The 15,611-nt window shown below is 35.0% G+C and overlaps 1 protein-coding gene across 3 annotated transcripts in view; it reads right to left on the bottom strand.

Annotated features, from left to right (window-relative positions):
• The window catches only part of G2E3 (G2/M-phase specific E3 ubiquitin protein ligase), a 53,834-nt gene that overhangs the window by 23,356 nt on the left and 14,867 nt on the right, over positions 1-15,611 (bottom strand). For 2 of the 3 annotated variants that reach the window (XM_063090534.1, XM_063090536.1), the window contains 6 exons: positions 14,115-14,212; positions 11,414-11,515; positions 8,724-8,848; positions 7,211-7,376; positions 2,500-2,606; positions 1,747-1,863 (listed from right to left, as the gene is read on the bottom strand). In XM_063090534.1, the coding sequence (XP_062946604.1) occupies positions 1,747-1,863; positions 2,500-2,606; positions 7,211-7,376; positions 8,724-8,848; positions 11,414-11,515; positions 14,115-14,212 (715 nt within the window). The remainder of the gene's footprint in view (positions 1-1,746; positions 1,864-2,499; positions 2,607-7,210; positions 7,377-8,723; positions 8,849-11,413; positions 11,516-14,114; positions 14,213-15,611) is intronic. The other variant, XM_063090537.1, reaches the window with a different exon arrangement.

The raw sequence follows: 15,611 nt of genomic DNA, 5'->3' as shown, positions 1-15,611 counted from the left end.
AAAGAAAAAAATGATAATAATCTCAAGAAGTAGCTGTCAGAAAGAAAGGGGAGTTCTGTAACTAATGATTGGGTGACCAATGTTATTCAAGAAATATGTATAAGTTCATTAAGAATAGCCTAAAATGAATTTAGAAGATATCAATATTAATGAATGTGTTGCTTCTTAGAATCCTATATACATTATCTCATCTGTGCCTCAGCACAATGAGTAGTATTATTTGTGTTTACAAATGAATAATTGTGCCACTAGGTCAAATAACATGGGCAAAAATACACACTGCTTGACACGTTCAATGAGATCTCTTGAAAAAATTTTAATTTAGTAGCATTAAATTTAAATAATGCCAATTATATTGTAACAAGCACAACGAAGGAAATCCTGAGCCCAGAGTGGGGAATCAGTAGTGGGAAGAACTGCTTAAGAAAAACTTTCCAAAGCTGGTCAGACATCAGCTAAATCTTTGCAAATAAGTAGTAGCTGACCCAGTCAAATCACTTGCCATGAGAAACAAGGCACTCAATATTCTGCTCTGCACTCTAAACTTACCACATTAAGATTCTATAACAGAGATAACAATTCATTGAAATTTCCTGCATAAATTTCGACAAAACCAGATTTGTTACTTTTTATCCTACAATTTTAAAAAATGAAGACACTCTTGGTTCCTAGTATCCAACACAGTACAGTGTACTTTAAAAAGCACAAAATGATTGTTGAAGAAAAGAGCCAATATCTACTTACATTACAAAACATAAATCAATAAATCTCAAATGCCAAACCTTTTTTATAGTGGTTCAAAAGAAGTACTGCTAGATTAATCTAGTTAAATTACTCTCTAGAACTTCTATTGCTGTCCAATATAAATACAAAATACAGTGCAAACCATAAACATAATTAAAAACTTTCCAGTAACCACTTTAAAAAATATAAAAACAGGTGAAATTAATTTGAATATATTTGGTTTCCAATATTCATACATTATCATTTTGTTCAACATATAATTAATATAAAAAACTAACAAGATATTTTAAGTCCTTTTTCATATGATTATGGCATGAATTTTGTTCCCCCCACCAAATTCACATGTTGATGTAAGTCCTAACCCTTAGCACCTCAGAATGTGACTGTATTTGGAGATAAGGTCTTTAAAGAGGTAATTATAGTGAAATGAGGTCATGTGGGTGGGTCCTAAACAAATAAGTCTGGTGTCCTTATAAGAAAAGTACATCAGGACGCAGATAACACAAATGGACAACTATGTGAGGACAAAGCTAGAAGGCAGAAATCTACAAGTCAAGGTGAGAGGCCTCAGAAGAAACCAAACCTATACTAGCTTTCAGAAATGTGAGAAAATATATTTCTGTTTAAGCCACCCAGTCAGTGGCAACCCTACTGAACTAAGTCTTTGGCATGTATTTTACACTTACAGTGGTCTCTCAACTTGGAATAGCCACATTTCAAGTGCTCAGTAGCCACATATGTTAGTGGCTACATATAGGTCATTGTAGCCCTAGGAAATAGAGCCTCATGAAAATATACCAGAGAAATAGTTTGCAACTATATTGACTGTAAAAAGTTCTCTGTAAACAAATGTAAATAAACATTTAATAAACATATTTCATTTCAAGTTAAAACTTTAAACATCCTAAGAGCAAAACTATGTTTCACTAACTAGAAAACCTATTTTCTCAGCTGAAGATTTAAATAAGGAATCACTAAGCACAACTGAACTTCCAGAAATACCTATTAGGTGCATTATAGTCTCGCCCTTCTTTGCAACGACATCTTCGGACATCACAATGCTCATAGTGCTGCAGAAGCTCCTGATAAGCATTTTCCTCTAATTCCCAAGATGCATCTCTGTAAATTAAGCAAGATATAAAATGTATTTTGTCCTGAAATGTTACATAAAAGGAATGGTAATGAATCTAAAAATAAAAACTTTTTACATACTTAGGAACAAAGATAAAAATTGTCCTTTTAAAAATCAATCATTCTCTGTAAGATATAAATCCATTAGTGACATTTTAGCCTACAGTTAATTAGCCTCACAGTGAATTTTCAAATGAAAATTAAGCAGAAAATTTCTAAAACTTACATTTCCCCTAATATTTCACTTCCAATTTTTAATTTTAAGTTTACTGTCATTATTTCTGGATTCCTCATCTTTGAGCATTAAGAAAATTCTTCTTATAATTTTAAATTACATCTTGATTCTCTTAATTTATACATACCATTTTGAAGCCTATAACTGTGTATAAATCAATCAATTAAAATTGGACACACCTGAGGTTCTTATTAAGAGACTATAAATCAACTAATGAGATACATAGTCCCTGCTCTCCAAGAACTAGCAATCTAGGGAGGAAGAGGAGGCTTTACATTCTACCATTTGAAATAGCTACCTGAACATGATCACTCAGACATAAGTTATTTCTATTGCTATTAAACTTACATTTGAAATATCTTTTTGTCAAAAGGCTAAATATTACTTACTTTTCAGGAATATGAATTCCCATTCTCAACATCTCCTTCTGAAAGATGTCACTATTGTTGCATATTGTACACCTAAAGAAAAACACTCCTGCATTTATTGCTTGCACCTATAGTGAAAGATAGAAAATCTGTTATTAATTAAAGTCTATTACCAGGTTATGAATTACATAACTAAAAGAACATGTGCTATTTTTCATTTAACGTATTATGAAAACATTTTCTATGTGTAGTGGATTGAGTTATGTCCCCTCAAAACTCACTGAGGCTTGAAATTATCTCCCAAGTTTTATGTATTAGAAACTTAGCCCCCACTGTGACTGTTAAGAGGGTGAGAAATCCTATTATGGTAATTGAAAGGTGGAGCCTTGAAGAAGTGTGATTGGATTGTATGACCATGCAGTAGCGAATGGATTAAACATGGTGGTCAGGGGTGAGGTTCTGAGGGCTTTGAAAGAAGAGGAGAGTATCTGTCTCTCTCTGTCTCTCTCTCTCTCTCTCTCTCTCTCTCTCTCTGCTTTCTCTGCTTCCACCATCTTGCAATGTGAGACCCCTGGGTCACTGTTGCCACCACCAGATGGACTTTGGGCTTCTCAGCCTCAGAAACTGTAAGCAATAAGTTTTGTTTTCTTATAAATTACCTAGTTCCAAGTATTTTGTTATAAGCAGCAGGAATGGACTAATATACTATGCTAGTGGATCTTAAACTCTGTCCTTATAAACTAAGTTATCCTCCTGCTAAAATCTGGAGATCTTTGTTTCCCGATGGTAAAAAATAAAATAAAAAATTAAGCTAATGAATAAACTGTTCTTAGCTTTACATCCATCACCCATATATTTTTCTCAACAGTGTGTGTCTTATGTCATTTCTGTTCCTCAGGTGATTTCTATTCCTAAGTATTGTGTTGTTCTCCACACTGTGAGAAAAAAAGTGAAAATCTTGTTACTTCCTTGAAAGGATGTTCAAATAAGTGTTACATATAAACCATCCCTGGTTCTGTTTTTAATTCATTCTCTAAGTTAATTTTCTTCCTTCAAAGGGAGAAGTGTAAAACGTATTCTCACTGCTACAACAAACACAAATACAGAAGCAGCAGACAGAGAGTACTCAGAAGGAAACAAGAAACTATAAGCCTACTAGAAAGAGTAGCCGGTCCCCAATAAAAAACTAGCAGCACACATTCATTTAAAAAATATTTAATCCCTACTTCATAGGTGCCAAACATTATGCCATGTACCAAAAATAAACCAAAAATGACTTAGATTTGACTTCTAGTGAGTAGGCATACAGGTATACAACTATAACACTGTGTAAATGTGTTTTCTGTTCGTTTTGTTTAGTAAATACATGCAAGAAATAGGAAGAAGTACCTATGTCTACGCTGACAAAAATGTCATAGAGCCCAAAGCTAAATTTGAAAGAAGAAACAGAGGTTTGCCAGGAAAATGGGACAAAAGACATTCCAAGGATAGGGAATAGCATAATATCAAGTCTTAGTGACAAGAGAGAGAACATGTGATTAGGAAACCACATTTAATAATAATACCACATACAATTTTCGGGCCAAACTGAACTAAGTAATGAATCTAGACAGGTAAATCAAAGCCAGTAGAGCATTGATAAGGAATAAGGCACCCAGGAGAAAGACCAATGAGTAGGCTCCTGCAAAAAGAGTGTCTTAAGTTAAAGCAGTGAGAGTAAGAGTGCAACAAAGAATATTTGGTAGGTAGATCTGATATACTTAGGGAATGTTTTGTGCGTGGTGAAAAAAGAAGTGAATGAAAAGGGATCCAGGTTCGGACAATTAACAAGGGGCACACCCTTACACAGAACACATGGGAAGGAAGCAAAAGTACTAAAATCTTTGAACTTAACGGATCTTTGAGCAATTGCAGGCAGATGCTGAGGTCCTACTAAATATAGGATGTGATTCAAGTGCTATGGTTTGAATATTTGTCCCCTCCAAACTCATGTTGAAACTTAATCCCCATTGTAACAGTATTATCAGGGTGGAAAATCTATGTTATTTGAGAGATGGGACCTTTTGGAGGTAATAAGGATTAGACAAGGTCATGAAGATGGGGCACTAGTGACTTGATTAGAGGAGAAGGAGAGACCTGAACTAGCACACTCAGCCCCCTCTCTGTGTGATGCCCTGCACTGCCTTGAAACTGTGCAGACAACTCCCACTAGCAAGAAGGCCTTCACCAAATGCACCCCCTTGACTGTGGTCTTCAAAGACTCCAGAACTGTAAGAATTAAATTTTCTACACCAAGATCTGGGGTTCAACCCCTATACCTGCCAAATAAAAGAAAGAAATTTGTGGAATATACTTAAAAGCATATGTACTTCACAGGGCCTGGTTTTCTAAAGTCTTGCAGTTTCAAATATTGACCTTGCGGAGGACTGGAAATTTTCCTCATGCTATAAGTCTCTGGTGTAAGATAAAGATTTGTGGCACAGCAAGGTTGCTGGCTCAAGGACAGACTAGTTACTGATTGTTATGTAAAGATACTGAGAAATTGCTATAAGAAGGAATGTTTGCTAAGATCAAGCTTTTGTTGATAGCTTTACTGGAACGTCATCTGGCTTGTTTCACCGAAAGTTACTAGTCTATATTGTTAAACTATAACCCCACCTATGTCTCCTCCTGTAACTTCCTGGTCTGGAAAATAAATGCAGGAAGAGAACCCAATTTGGGGTTAATTTCCCAAAGAAGGGTTGCCTCTTGCTGGAGGGTCCCAGGGAAGTTAACCACTTTGGGGCTTCTCACTGCTCAGAAGAGATGGGCTTTGAGTAATCCTTTGCATCTCCATCACCCAGGGGAAGTGGGGTGACAAATCAGTGGGGGGCGAAGCAACACAAAGCAACAGAAATTTCACATCTTCATAAATCACCCAGTTTCAGGTATTCTGTTATAAGCGACAGAAAATGGACTACGATAATAAAGAGGTATTTGGTATGGAAGAAAAAACAATATAGGACACATGGAAGATACCAACAAAACTAGAACAATGATGGAGAAATCCAAACTGAATAAGAATAGTGACAATTCTCTAGATATATAGAGTGAAGTTTTTACCAGTTTCTTTGATATTAATCTTAGTCTCTTCTCACAAAATCCCAATGTATAGCACTTGTAGTAGGTACAAATAATGACATTTGTTTAACCACATATAGCTATCTAGACGGGGTCGACTCCATATACTACTTCAGTTAAGACTCTGGTACCAGAGTGGAAAAAGCCACTGGAGCTCCCTTAGAGAAGAAAGTGACTCAAGAATTAGCCCTGTCTTAGTATGCTCTGGTCAAGTAACAATCGCTTATTGATATTTATTTTAAATTACATTTGCATAAAGTAGATCTACTATTTTTATTTGTAATATTATTTCTTCTTTTTTTAATGACAGAATTAAAAACTCAGTTTTTTCAGAGTGTTCTCAAAAAGCCCTATGAATACTAGGTCAAGTTTGAGAACCTCTCTTTGCTTCATTAATCACACATAAATGAGGCAAATTTATTTGTCTTGAGAATTAACATACTGTTACAAAATTAACAAGATGACACATTTGGCAGCAATTACATTTATTCATATACAAATCCTTAATTAAGATAAATTACTTTTTTAACATTCTCATATAATATGAACTTCTTGCTCAATAGGTAAGGATAACACTTCATGATGTTGTTTATTAACTACACTCTCTGGGATCCTTTTATAAACACTTCTTTGCAAGAATGAACAGAATTTCTAATATTTCCACAACAAAATAGGCTCAATTCTGCCACTTTTAACTGAATAATTTTAAGTATAAAATTTCATGGCCCATACAAAAAATAGGTGGTAATCAATCAAGCTTTATTACTTTGACTACTATTAGTACTTTTAAGAATTTACATTTTCTAACTTTTAAAAATATGTTTGTGAACAATATGTAATCAATAATAATCTCTCATTTTACTAAACAATAATAAAATCCAAGCTTTAAAAAATAGTGTCAAACTTAAGAAAATCCTTTGTTATTTGGCATTCTATTATGTCTATCAGCTGGCACTCCCAAACATGTATATTACATATTTGATGTTTTTAATAATTGGGATCTTTTCAAAATTTTCAAGTATTTTCTAAATGAAAAAAATACTAAATTATGTTTAATGTGTTTTATGATATTCTATTTACTTGAAAATAATTAGTCATCAGGTTTGATATAAAAGGTAACTCTGAAAGACCCAATACTTTTAATTCACTGACAGTAATCAGCTCCCTGTCAAAAAGTTATGATCAAGTATTTACCACTCTAACAACAAACAAACAAAAAATTGGCCTCTTAACACTTCAATATCTTACCTTGCTATCAAGCCTATAACAATTTCATGTATACTGTGTTTCTAGCTTAAATATGTAAATGGAACTTAGAAATTAAAATCTGTTTCATTCATTGTAAAATATAAAATCCTTAGATTAAAAACAACAAAATTTTGTATGTATAAATATATACTAAAAGTTTTCATCTAAAGTATTAAAATGTTAATTGTACATTTAGTGTGAATTTTATACGTAAAATATGCTTCAAATTAAATGTTTGAAGCTACTTTTAAAAGTTACAAGTAGTAGGAGCTAATATACACATGTCAATTCTTTCTCATTTAAAATTCAAATCAGCAAGTAACAAATTTTACATCAATCAGAAAGCTCACAAAACATATCTTACCTGTAAACAGTCTCTATGAAACCAAGCGTTCTTACAACAAGGACTTCGTAATACATTATAAGTTGGAATAGGCTCAATAAATTCCAAACAAATGGTGCATGGTAAGGAGTCTCTATAATTATTAGATGTAATTATTTGAACAGGTCGATGATTCCAACAAAATGACCTAAAATGCAAATTATTTAAAATAATATCTAATGAATGCATAGCATAACTAGGCTAGCATTGTAATCACGTATTTAAGAGAAAATTTGTATCTGTCTCATAATTAACCTACAACAGACTAGAGCCTTGACACTAAAGTAGTCTCACCATCTATAACCAAGGAGAGCTGGGCCTTCAGAATGTGAACTTTCTGGTGGTGAGACTTACATAATTTCAATAACTAATATTATGTTGAGAATCCTATGTAATATTGTTAGCAATGGAGCATACATACTATTGTACTCAACAATTGTTAAGTACAATTGTTTACAATATAATATTGTATATTGTTATACATTTTATTAATTTTTAATACAATTAAAGGAGGCAGGAACTTAAAAACATTTTAATCATATAACAAATAAAGTATAAATAATAATCTATTCCTAATCCACTTTATTTCGACTTTTATTTTCTGAACTGCAGTTTTCTTACATGGTAACAATCCACTAAATCGGTCAAGAACATAAAAATGAGAAGAAATAGAACACTCATGATACCAAATGCCAAAATTCATAAAATCTTAATGTTTAAAGTTGTACTGAGAAAGCAAATATTTTCAGGGGCATCCCATGGCATATTGATTTTTTGGACTCAACCAAATTTACATGCTTCCATTTACTCAATGAGAAATACAAATGGCCGGATGAAAGAAAAGCAGACTATTAATTCTAAAGAGTGACATAAAAATCTAGAATTATGAAACGTGGAATTTTTCACTAAATATGAATAAATTAACAGTTCTATGATATATGCTAGAGCCAAAAGCTGAAGGTGTTTGTTAATCACTAGGCCCATTCTAGACATGGCAATTCTCAAGACTTTGTGGATAGAAATGGCCCTGTAAAGGTGTGTGGGGGACTACACACACACACACACACACACACACCCTCTTTTTTCATATATATGTGTGTGTATATATCCTCATTATATATATATTATATAAAATAATATATATGATAAATAATTTAAAATAATTAATTTCAAAAAGTTTGTAGAAAAATAGAATTAAGAGATAATATGGGGGAAAGCCTATTAGAGTGTGGTGTCGATAACACCAAAACACCAAGGTCAAAGGTTTGGATCCCTATATCAACCAGCCACCAAAAACACCACAAAAAACAAAACCCCGAATATTTCCATGAACTTTTTGAAGTACCCTTGTGTGTGTGTATGTGTGTGTAATGTATATGCATAATCTTAGTGCAGCTTTAAATGTAAATTTTACAAGGGAATTATATCATTGGGATACCTGTTTTCCACCATTCTTTAACATTCATCTTTCACATTTAACAGTTAAATAACTCACGCAAAATTGCCAGTAAATTGGAAAATACATTCTCTCTGAAGTCCACATGGGAAATGATAACTTCGTTTACATCGGGGTGCTACACATCCTATTGAAGCACCAGTTTTCTTGCAAATACAGCATTTCTAGAAGAAAATATGAAAACAGGGGCCACACACACAAAATCTGAGTACTGTAATATGATCAAGGTATAAATGAAATGAATATTCCTTGTGGGGAATCTGAAAATTATTTTCATCATAACAGTTGTGATAATGCTATATGGAAAAAAATTTTCCTAAAAGAAAACTGTTCTACCCAGAAACAGTCTAAAGACACAACTCCTATAACGATTTCTGATAAGGGAAACATCTTTAACCTAACATGTGGATGAGACAGAGAAGCCCTTTTTCCTTCCTATCTGCTAAAATATTTTAAGCCAAAGAGTTTATAAACATAATGGCTATGCATGAAAGTCTCATTGAAAACTCAACAGAAAGCACATAAATTAGGAAATACCAAGAAGAACAATAGGAAAATACTAAAACCCAATTTGTAAAAACTGGCTAAGATCACTCTATCCTACCCAAATGAAAAAGTGTTAGATACCTACAGTGGGTTCAACAGTGGTCCCCAAGATATATTTAAGTCCTAATTCCCAGTACCTGTGAATATGAACTTATTTGGAAATAGGGTCTTTGCAAATGTAATTAAGTTAAGGATCTCAAGATGAATCCATCCCTGATTTAGGGTAGTCCCTAAATCGTATGACTAGTGTCTTTATAAGAAAAAGGAGAATGAGATTTAAGACAGATACAGAGAAGAAGGCTATGTGAAGATGGAAGCAGAGATTGGTGGTATGTTGCCACAAGCGAAGGAACACTAAAGGTTGCCAGCAGCCACCAGAAGCTAGGAGAGAGGCATGGAATGGATTTTCCCTCAGAGTCTCCAGAAGAAACCAATCCTTATAATACCTTGACTTACAATTCTGGGCTCCAGAAGTGCGAGAGAATAAATTTCGTTTTAAGCAGCCAATTTGTTATGACAGCCCTAGGGAATAAATACATTACCTCTGCCACTAACTGAAATATAACAGTGGTACATAAACAGAAAGACTATTAAACGAATCAATCATTAGTAAAATACAGAGCAGTACCTGAAACACCTAGGAACCCTTAAGATGGTCATTATAATAGTCACTGATTCTGGGATTACAGAGTCTTACTGCTGACCCCTTAAGAACCACCCAGATTACAGGTGAATACTTGGCTAACCTGAAACTCTCCCAATGAACTGACACAAAGAATTCTAGTTTAAGGTCACAAATGGGGACTCCTCTTCAGGATCATGATATTCTCAAAGGCTCATAATGCACTCAGAGAGGACGCAGATGTATTAAAAAAACGGTTCCGAGCCTTCACCACAAGCTCACTATCATCAGTAGGCTAACAAATTTTGACCCGAATATCCTCACATGGTTCTTAGACTCATGCTAACCTTTTCCCCAAGGTTTTCCTTTGTGACTTAGAGCCTCTATTTTAACCATCACCTCCCCTGCCTCCTCAACATCTTCAAAAATAATTGCTTCCACTTCTTTGCCTCAACTAAAATAAATGTTTCTATATGCTTTCCTTGTAGACCTTCTTGAATGAAGCAGCTTATTTTCTCATCCTCCTTAATTTCCAGACTCGGCATGGGGTGGGGGTGGCACATGAACATGGCAGGAAGGGGGACAAACAGAACATTATTTTAGTTCTCTATTACAGACTGTAGCCCACTACTCTATCTTAATACTTAAAAAAAAGTTGGACCTTTAAGCCTAATGACATCTACCTACTAACTTCCTGGTCACGCTTCTACCTCAAGACTTTGGCACCTGGATCAGTATTTTAACTCTTGCAATCATCCTAAACAACTTCAGCATTTATGAGATAACTTGTCGTTGACTTCCTCAATTAGGATGTGTCAATGCCATTCATCTCCATTCTACTGTAATGATGAATCCCTTCATCACCCAAACTACTCCACCATGGAAATAATTCCAGTATAACATTCTCTGAACAGAATTCTCTTTTTTCTAATGCTCATTATTTCTACTCAAACCTTATGGAAACCTACAGTCCTTTCCTTGCACATAGCATAGTAATTATCATACAGAAGATTCACAGATGATAATTGAATGGGCAAGGGGTTAAAGTTTAGAATAACATCTTGGAGAAGAGGACACTGAAAACAAGTACACAATGTCACAGAAGGTCCAAAAGGGTTTCGGAGATAAATCACCAGTCTACATAGTTATGTAATTTCTACTTCAATCCATCACTACAACCTCAGCAACTGAGGTACAGGAATATACCTCAGGATTCGTAATTGAATCCTGAACTGTTGATTCACGATTGAAGGTTTACAGAACAGCAGAGTGGAACTATGTTCACAATTCTGATAGTAAGAGTGGATGAAATGATATATAGGTTGCAATAAGGTAAGGAAGTGAAGTCAGTATTGTCACATGTAGTATTCAGGTCAGTTCAGCTCTTTTTCATTTGCAAAAATACAAAATGTTCTTCTAAAACTTATCATATTTGACAAAAATATGCACTGGAACATAAAATCAAAGTCATAAATTTCTAACACAGAAACTGACAGAAAAGACTTCCCAAGTATTGACAATATTTACGGTGTTTAGTGTAATGATAAAATAATTTACTTACCAGTTTAGAAGCTCTATTCACTTCCTTCCTGATGTCTTCTATTAGGAAACCATAAACTCCTTCTTCTTCTTTACCTCTCTGCCAAATTCCACTTGACATCAACTATGAATATATTTTCAATTAAAAAATAAACTCTAAGAAACTAGTTTGGAATTAAAAATCTATCCATAACATTCATTCTAATAAAAAATGGACATAAAATGATTCAAATTTCAAACCCCTATCTGTAATAGTTATTCTTCATGTTCAAAATAAGAAGCTACTCACATTGTCTGATTTGGAGTATTAATAGTTTGTATACCAGAACTGGTTTCTAAAGGTATTCCAGGAAATAAGAGAAAAAGAAAGAAAAGAAGGTAGGTATAAGGAAGGGAGTGAGTGGGTAGGAGGGTAAGTAGGAGGGGAAAAACAGAAAAAAAAAAAAAAAAACCCTATAAATTTTAGAAAAAAGGAGTGGTAAATACAGATGGAGTAAACTCAGATTGTCAGTGATATTTTAGGCTACCTTTTAAATCCAGCTGAATTCTGAATCATAAAAAGCATATTTACAAAGAAACCTATGGAATTGTAGTTAATATAAATGTTTAAAAATCTAATTGAAACTTCATAGTTTAAATATGTTAAGAAAATATGAATCAAGAAAAAGTGTGGACTGTGAATAAGAAATCATGGCTTGCAAACCAGGCTCTGTGCTTAACCTTATGGAACCCTAGGCAAGTAGTTTAATTTCTCTGATCTTAAACATGAAAATAAGAACATTGGACTAGATTGTTTCTACATCTCTTTCAGCTCTAACATTCTATTACCATTTGTAACATTACTATGCTTTCCTGCTCATAATGAAATAGAATCTTAAAAGGGCTGAGTCTGAGGTAACTACTTTTTGTGAAATATTATACTCATTAATAAAGTAAGACAAGATAAGGGAAATTTTGATATGATCAACTTAAATATGTTAAATAATTTTTAAAAACTTCATAGAGAAAGTTTATGATTAGGGAAGTTTAGTCAGTATATCCTAAAGAAAAACAAAAGGGATACATATTACTTAAGAATTAGTTATGAAAAATGACCCACTGACTAGTAAAATAGCTCTTCTAATTCTTCTGCATGAAAAGTAAAACAAACTCTTAGGAAAATGAAAAAATTTTTCTTTTGAACTGCATCATAATAGACTCCAACTTACAAACATGTTTGAAATGCTAACTTCACGTTCCCTTAAGGCATGTTACAAAGTGATTAGGTTCCTAGACCAGTCTACAAAGTCTATTTAACCCATTGGGTACCTGAGTCACAAAACCGTAGTCTTAAGGCACCACCAAGGTGGTTTCTCAAGGAAGCATTGAAAAAGTTTTAACATGGATGGTGGTAGTTTAAAAAATATGTCGACACTCTTTCTTTCAAGATATAGAGCTTACTTCCTTTCCCCTCAACTTGAGTGTGGGCTAGACTTAATGACTCACTTCTAACAAAGAGAATAAAGCAAAAGTGACTGTGAAGACTAGGTCATATGATACCACCTCGGTGTATATCTGTGTATCTGTCTATATATCTCACATCATCTGCATTGGGGGAAGTCAAATGCCATGCCATGAGCAGCCCTAGTGAGAAGCCCAGAAGGTAAGGAGCTGAGGCCTCCTGTTAAGGAGGAACGGAGACCAGAAGCCATCGGAGTAAGCCATGGTTCAAATGAGTCAGCCATTGGAGGTGGTCCTCCAGCCCAGTAAAGCCTTCTGATGTAGTCTGGCTGACATCCTGATTGTAAACTTATGAGACTCTGAGCCAAAACTGCACAATTTAGCCAATACCAGATTACTGACACTCAGAAATTGTGTGAGATAATATATCTTGTTTAATCTGCTAAATTTCAGGATAATCTGTTAAGCAACCATATAGAACTAATACAATGTTGTGAAACACTGTGTGTACTAATGCCACCTTGGCATGGTAAGGTAGTAATGGTGCCACTAATATCTTAAGGCACAGATTCAGTGAAGTGAGAAGTTGGTGAAAGGAAGGAGGAACTAATAAGCAACTAATTCTCAGTATGAAATCACTCTTTTCCTTTCTTCTAAGTGACCCATAATTTAACCTACTTTCTTTGCCACAAATATTTATCACCTTTAATTAGAACTTTTCTTTCCAGGTTCTCTGTGTAGTAAAATACTTTTCTTCTACTCCCTGAATATTCAAATAAGTCTTTTCTGAGATTTATCAAAAGCAACATAGGAAACAAGAAAGTGGTAAAAAGAACACCTTCCTTATTGACTTAACCATTTTCTTCTTTTTAAACTTAGGCCGTAAACAGACAGAAACAAACAGGTAATGATGACAGGACTTTATTTGTACCAAGTAAACTGAGATTTTTTTTTTTTTTTTTTTAAAGATGACCGGTAGGGGGATCTTAACCCTTGGCTTGGTGTTGTCAACACCACGCTCAGCCAGTGAGCAAACTGGCCATCCCTATATAGGATCTGAACTCATGGCCCTGGTGTTATCATCACTGCATTCTCCCAAGTGAGCCTAGGGCCGACCCTAAACCTGAGAATTTGATAAACAAAAAAATCCTATTTTTACATGTAAGCAAAATGAGATCCAGAGAAGTTAAACAACCTAACCAATTCTCAGAAATCAGTGTCAGGATCTAATTCTCCTCTTTAGAACACGAAATTTCTAGAATTTAAATATAAATTATACTCACCAAACAACAGTAATGTACAGTGAGATTCCATTTCTCATTAGTTTTCTTTTCTCCATATTTATTAGGACAGTCATCATTTTTTCGACAGAAAACACAAGCTAACAGTGAGAAAGTAAATAGATATAAAAATATATTTAAAATTTTCAAAAGAATTCTATGGAATTGGAGCTTCTCTCAATTAATGTGTTAAGTTCTTTCTGAGAGAGCAAATCATATTGTATTGTTATCAGTAACAAAATTTCCAATACCTAGTTCTAAAATATTAACGAGACTTTACATTTTTCGTAAGTCTTTACCGATGCATTCCAGGGTGTAGTTAAAATGGCAACTTGTGCGGTATCATCACCAAAGCAATGATTAAACTGCAAAAACTGTCAGAATCAACATTTTAGAAGCTCTAGAATCTAATTAAAAACTTACAAAAACTAGGAGTGTAGTGCTCTGGCTCTGTCGGAATCCTGTCACCTTCACCAACTGTTGAGCTACACGACTATGCCAGTTGTTGAGCTCTTTTACCTGCCCATAATCCTGCAGACTGGGCCAATTGTTGAGCTAGGGCTGGGTCTGGAGCTCAAAGACCCCTCAACCCCGTTGTCCAGACTGGGTCACAAATCCTTCAAACACCAGGCTGGGTCCCCAGACCCCTCATACGCCAGGCTGGGTCACCAGACCCCTCACATGCAGATCTATGAACTAGGTAACCGGCAAACAGGCCCTTGGAAGCTGTAGGTTTGAGAGCATGGCTGCCTCGGGTGGTGTCCGCCCAAGGCAGATGCCAGCCAGGGTTGTGGCGCCACCCATGTGAACTAACTCCACCCACACACAACCTGCTTACAAAGAATGCACCGCACCACCCCAAACCTGCCCCAAGGCGAGGGGGCCTGATTATTCTACTTTCCCAACAAGGAGAATGCTTAATGAAGAAATGAGCTGCTAAATTCTGATGAGAGCATTTTAACTTACGCACCTACCATTTCCTACTTCCTAGCTGGGCAGTGGCCTTGGGGTGGCCTGTGTTCCTGAACTGCCAGTCCAAGAGAAGGGAATATGGACTTTGTTCTCAAAGAAATGTGGTTGTGTGTTTTGACCTGTGTAGTAGCTCCTTGAGGAATGGGCTGAGATGCTTGCCTTTGTTTTACCTGCCTCAGAACTTCCTCAGGGCTGGAGCCTCCAGCATTTTGTCAGAAAGCATTTAAAACAAATATACTAGCTGCAGTAGCCTGGGGCAAGGGAAACTAACAGAGCAAGAGGATGACAGACCAAACAGCCTAAGAAAGAAGCTGGGAAAAGGGTATACAAGGAGAATAAGGACTTTGAAAAGCTCCCACATATAATGGAGAACCCAGAAGGGCATATGCACGCCTAGGGATGTATGCATGCTCAGAAAAGATCCAAGAAACCCTAAGTTTTCACCTCTGGCTGATCTTTAGGCTCATGCAAGCCTACATTAAAAAAGAAAGATCCCAAAATAATAACCTAATTTTACATCTTAAAGAA

The sequence above is a fragment of the Cynocephalus volans genome, chromosome 3, assembly GCF_027409185.1.
Source record: "Cynocephalus volans isolate mCynVol1 chromosome 3, mCynVol1.pri, whole genome shotgun sequence".
NCBI classification, from domain to species: domain Eukaryota; kingdom Metazoa; phylum Chordata; class Mammalia; order Dermoptera; family Cynocephalidae; genus Cynocephalus; species Cynocephalus volans.
The sequence above is the reverse complement of the archived record's forward strand: the minus strand, read 5'-3'. Positions and strand labels throughout refer to the sequence as shown.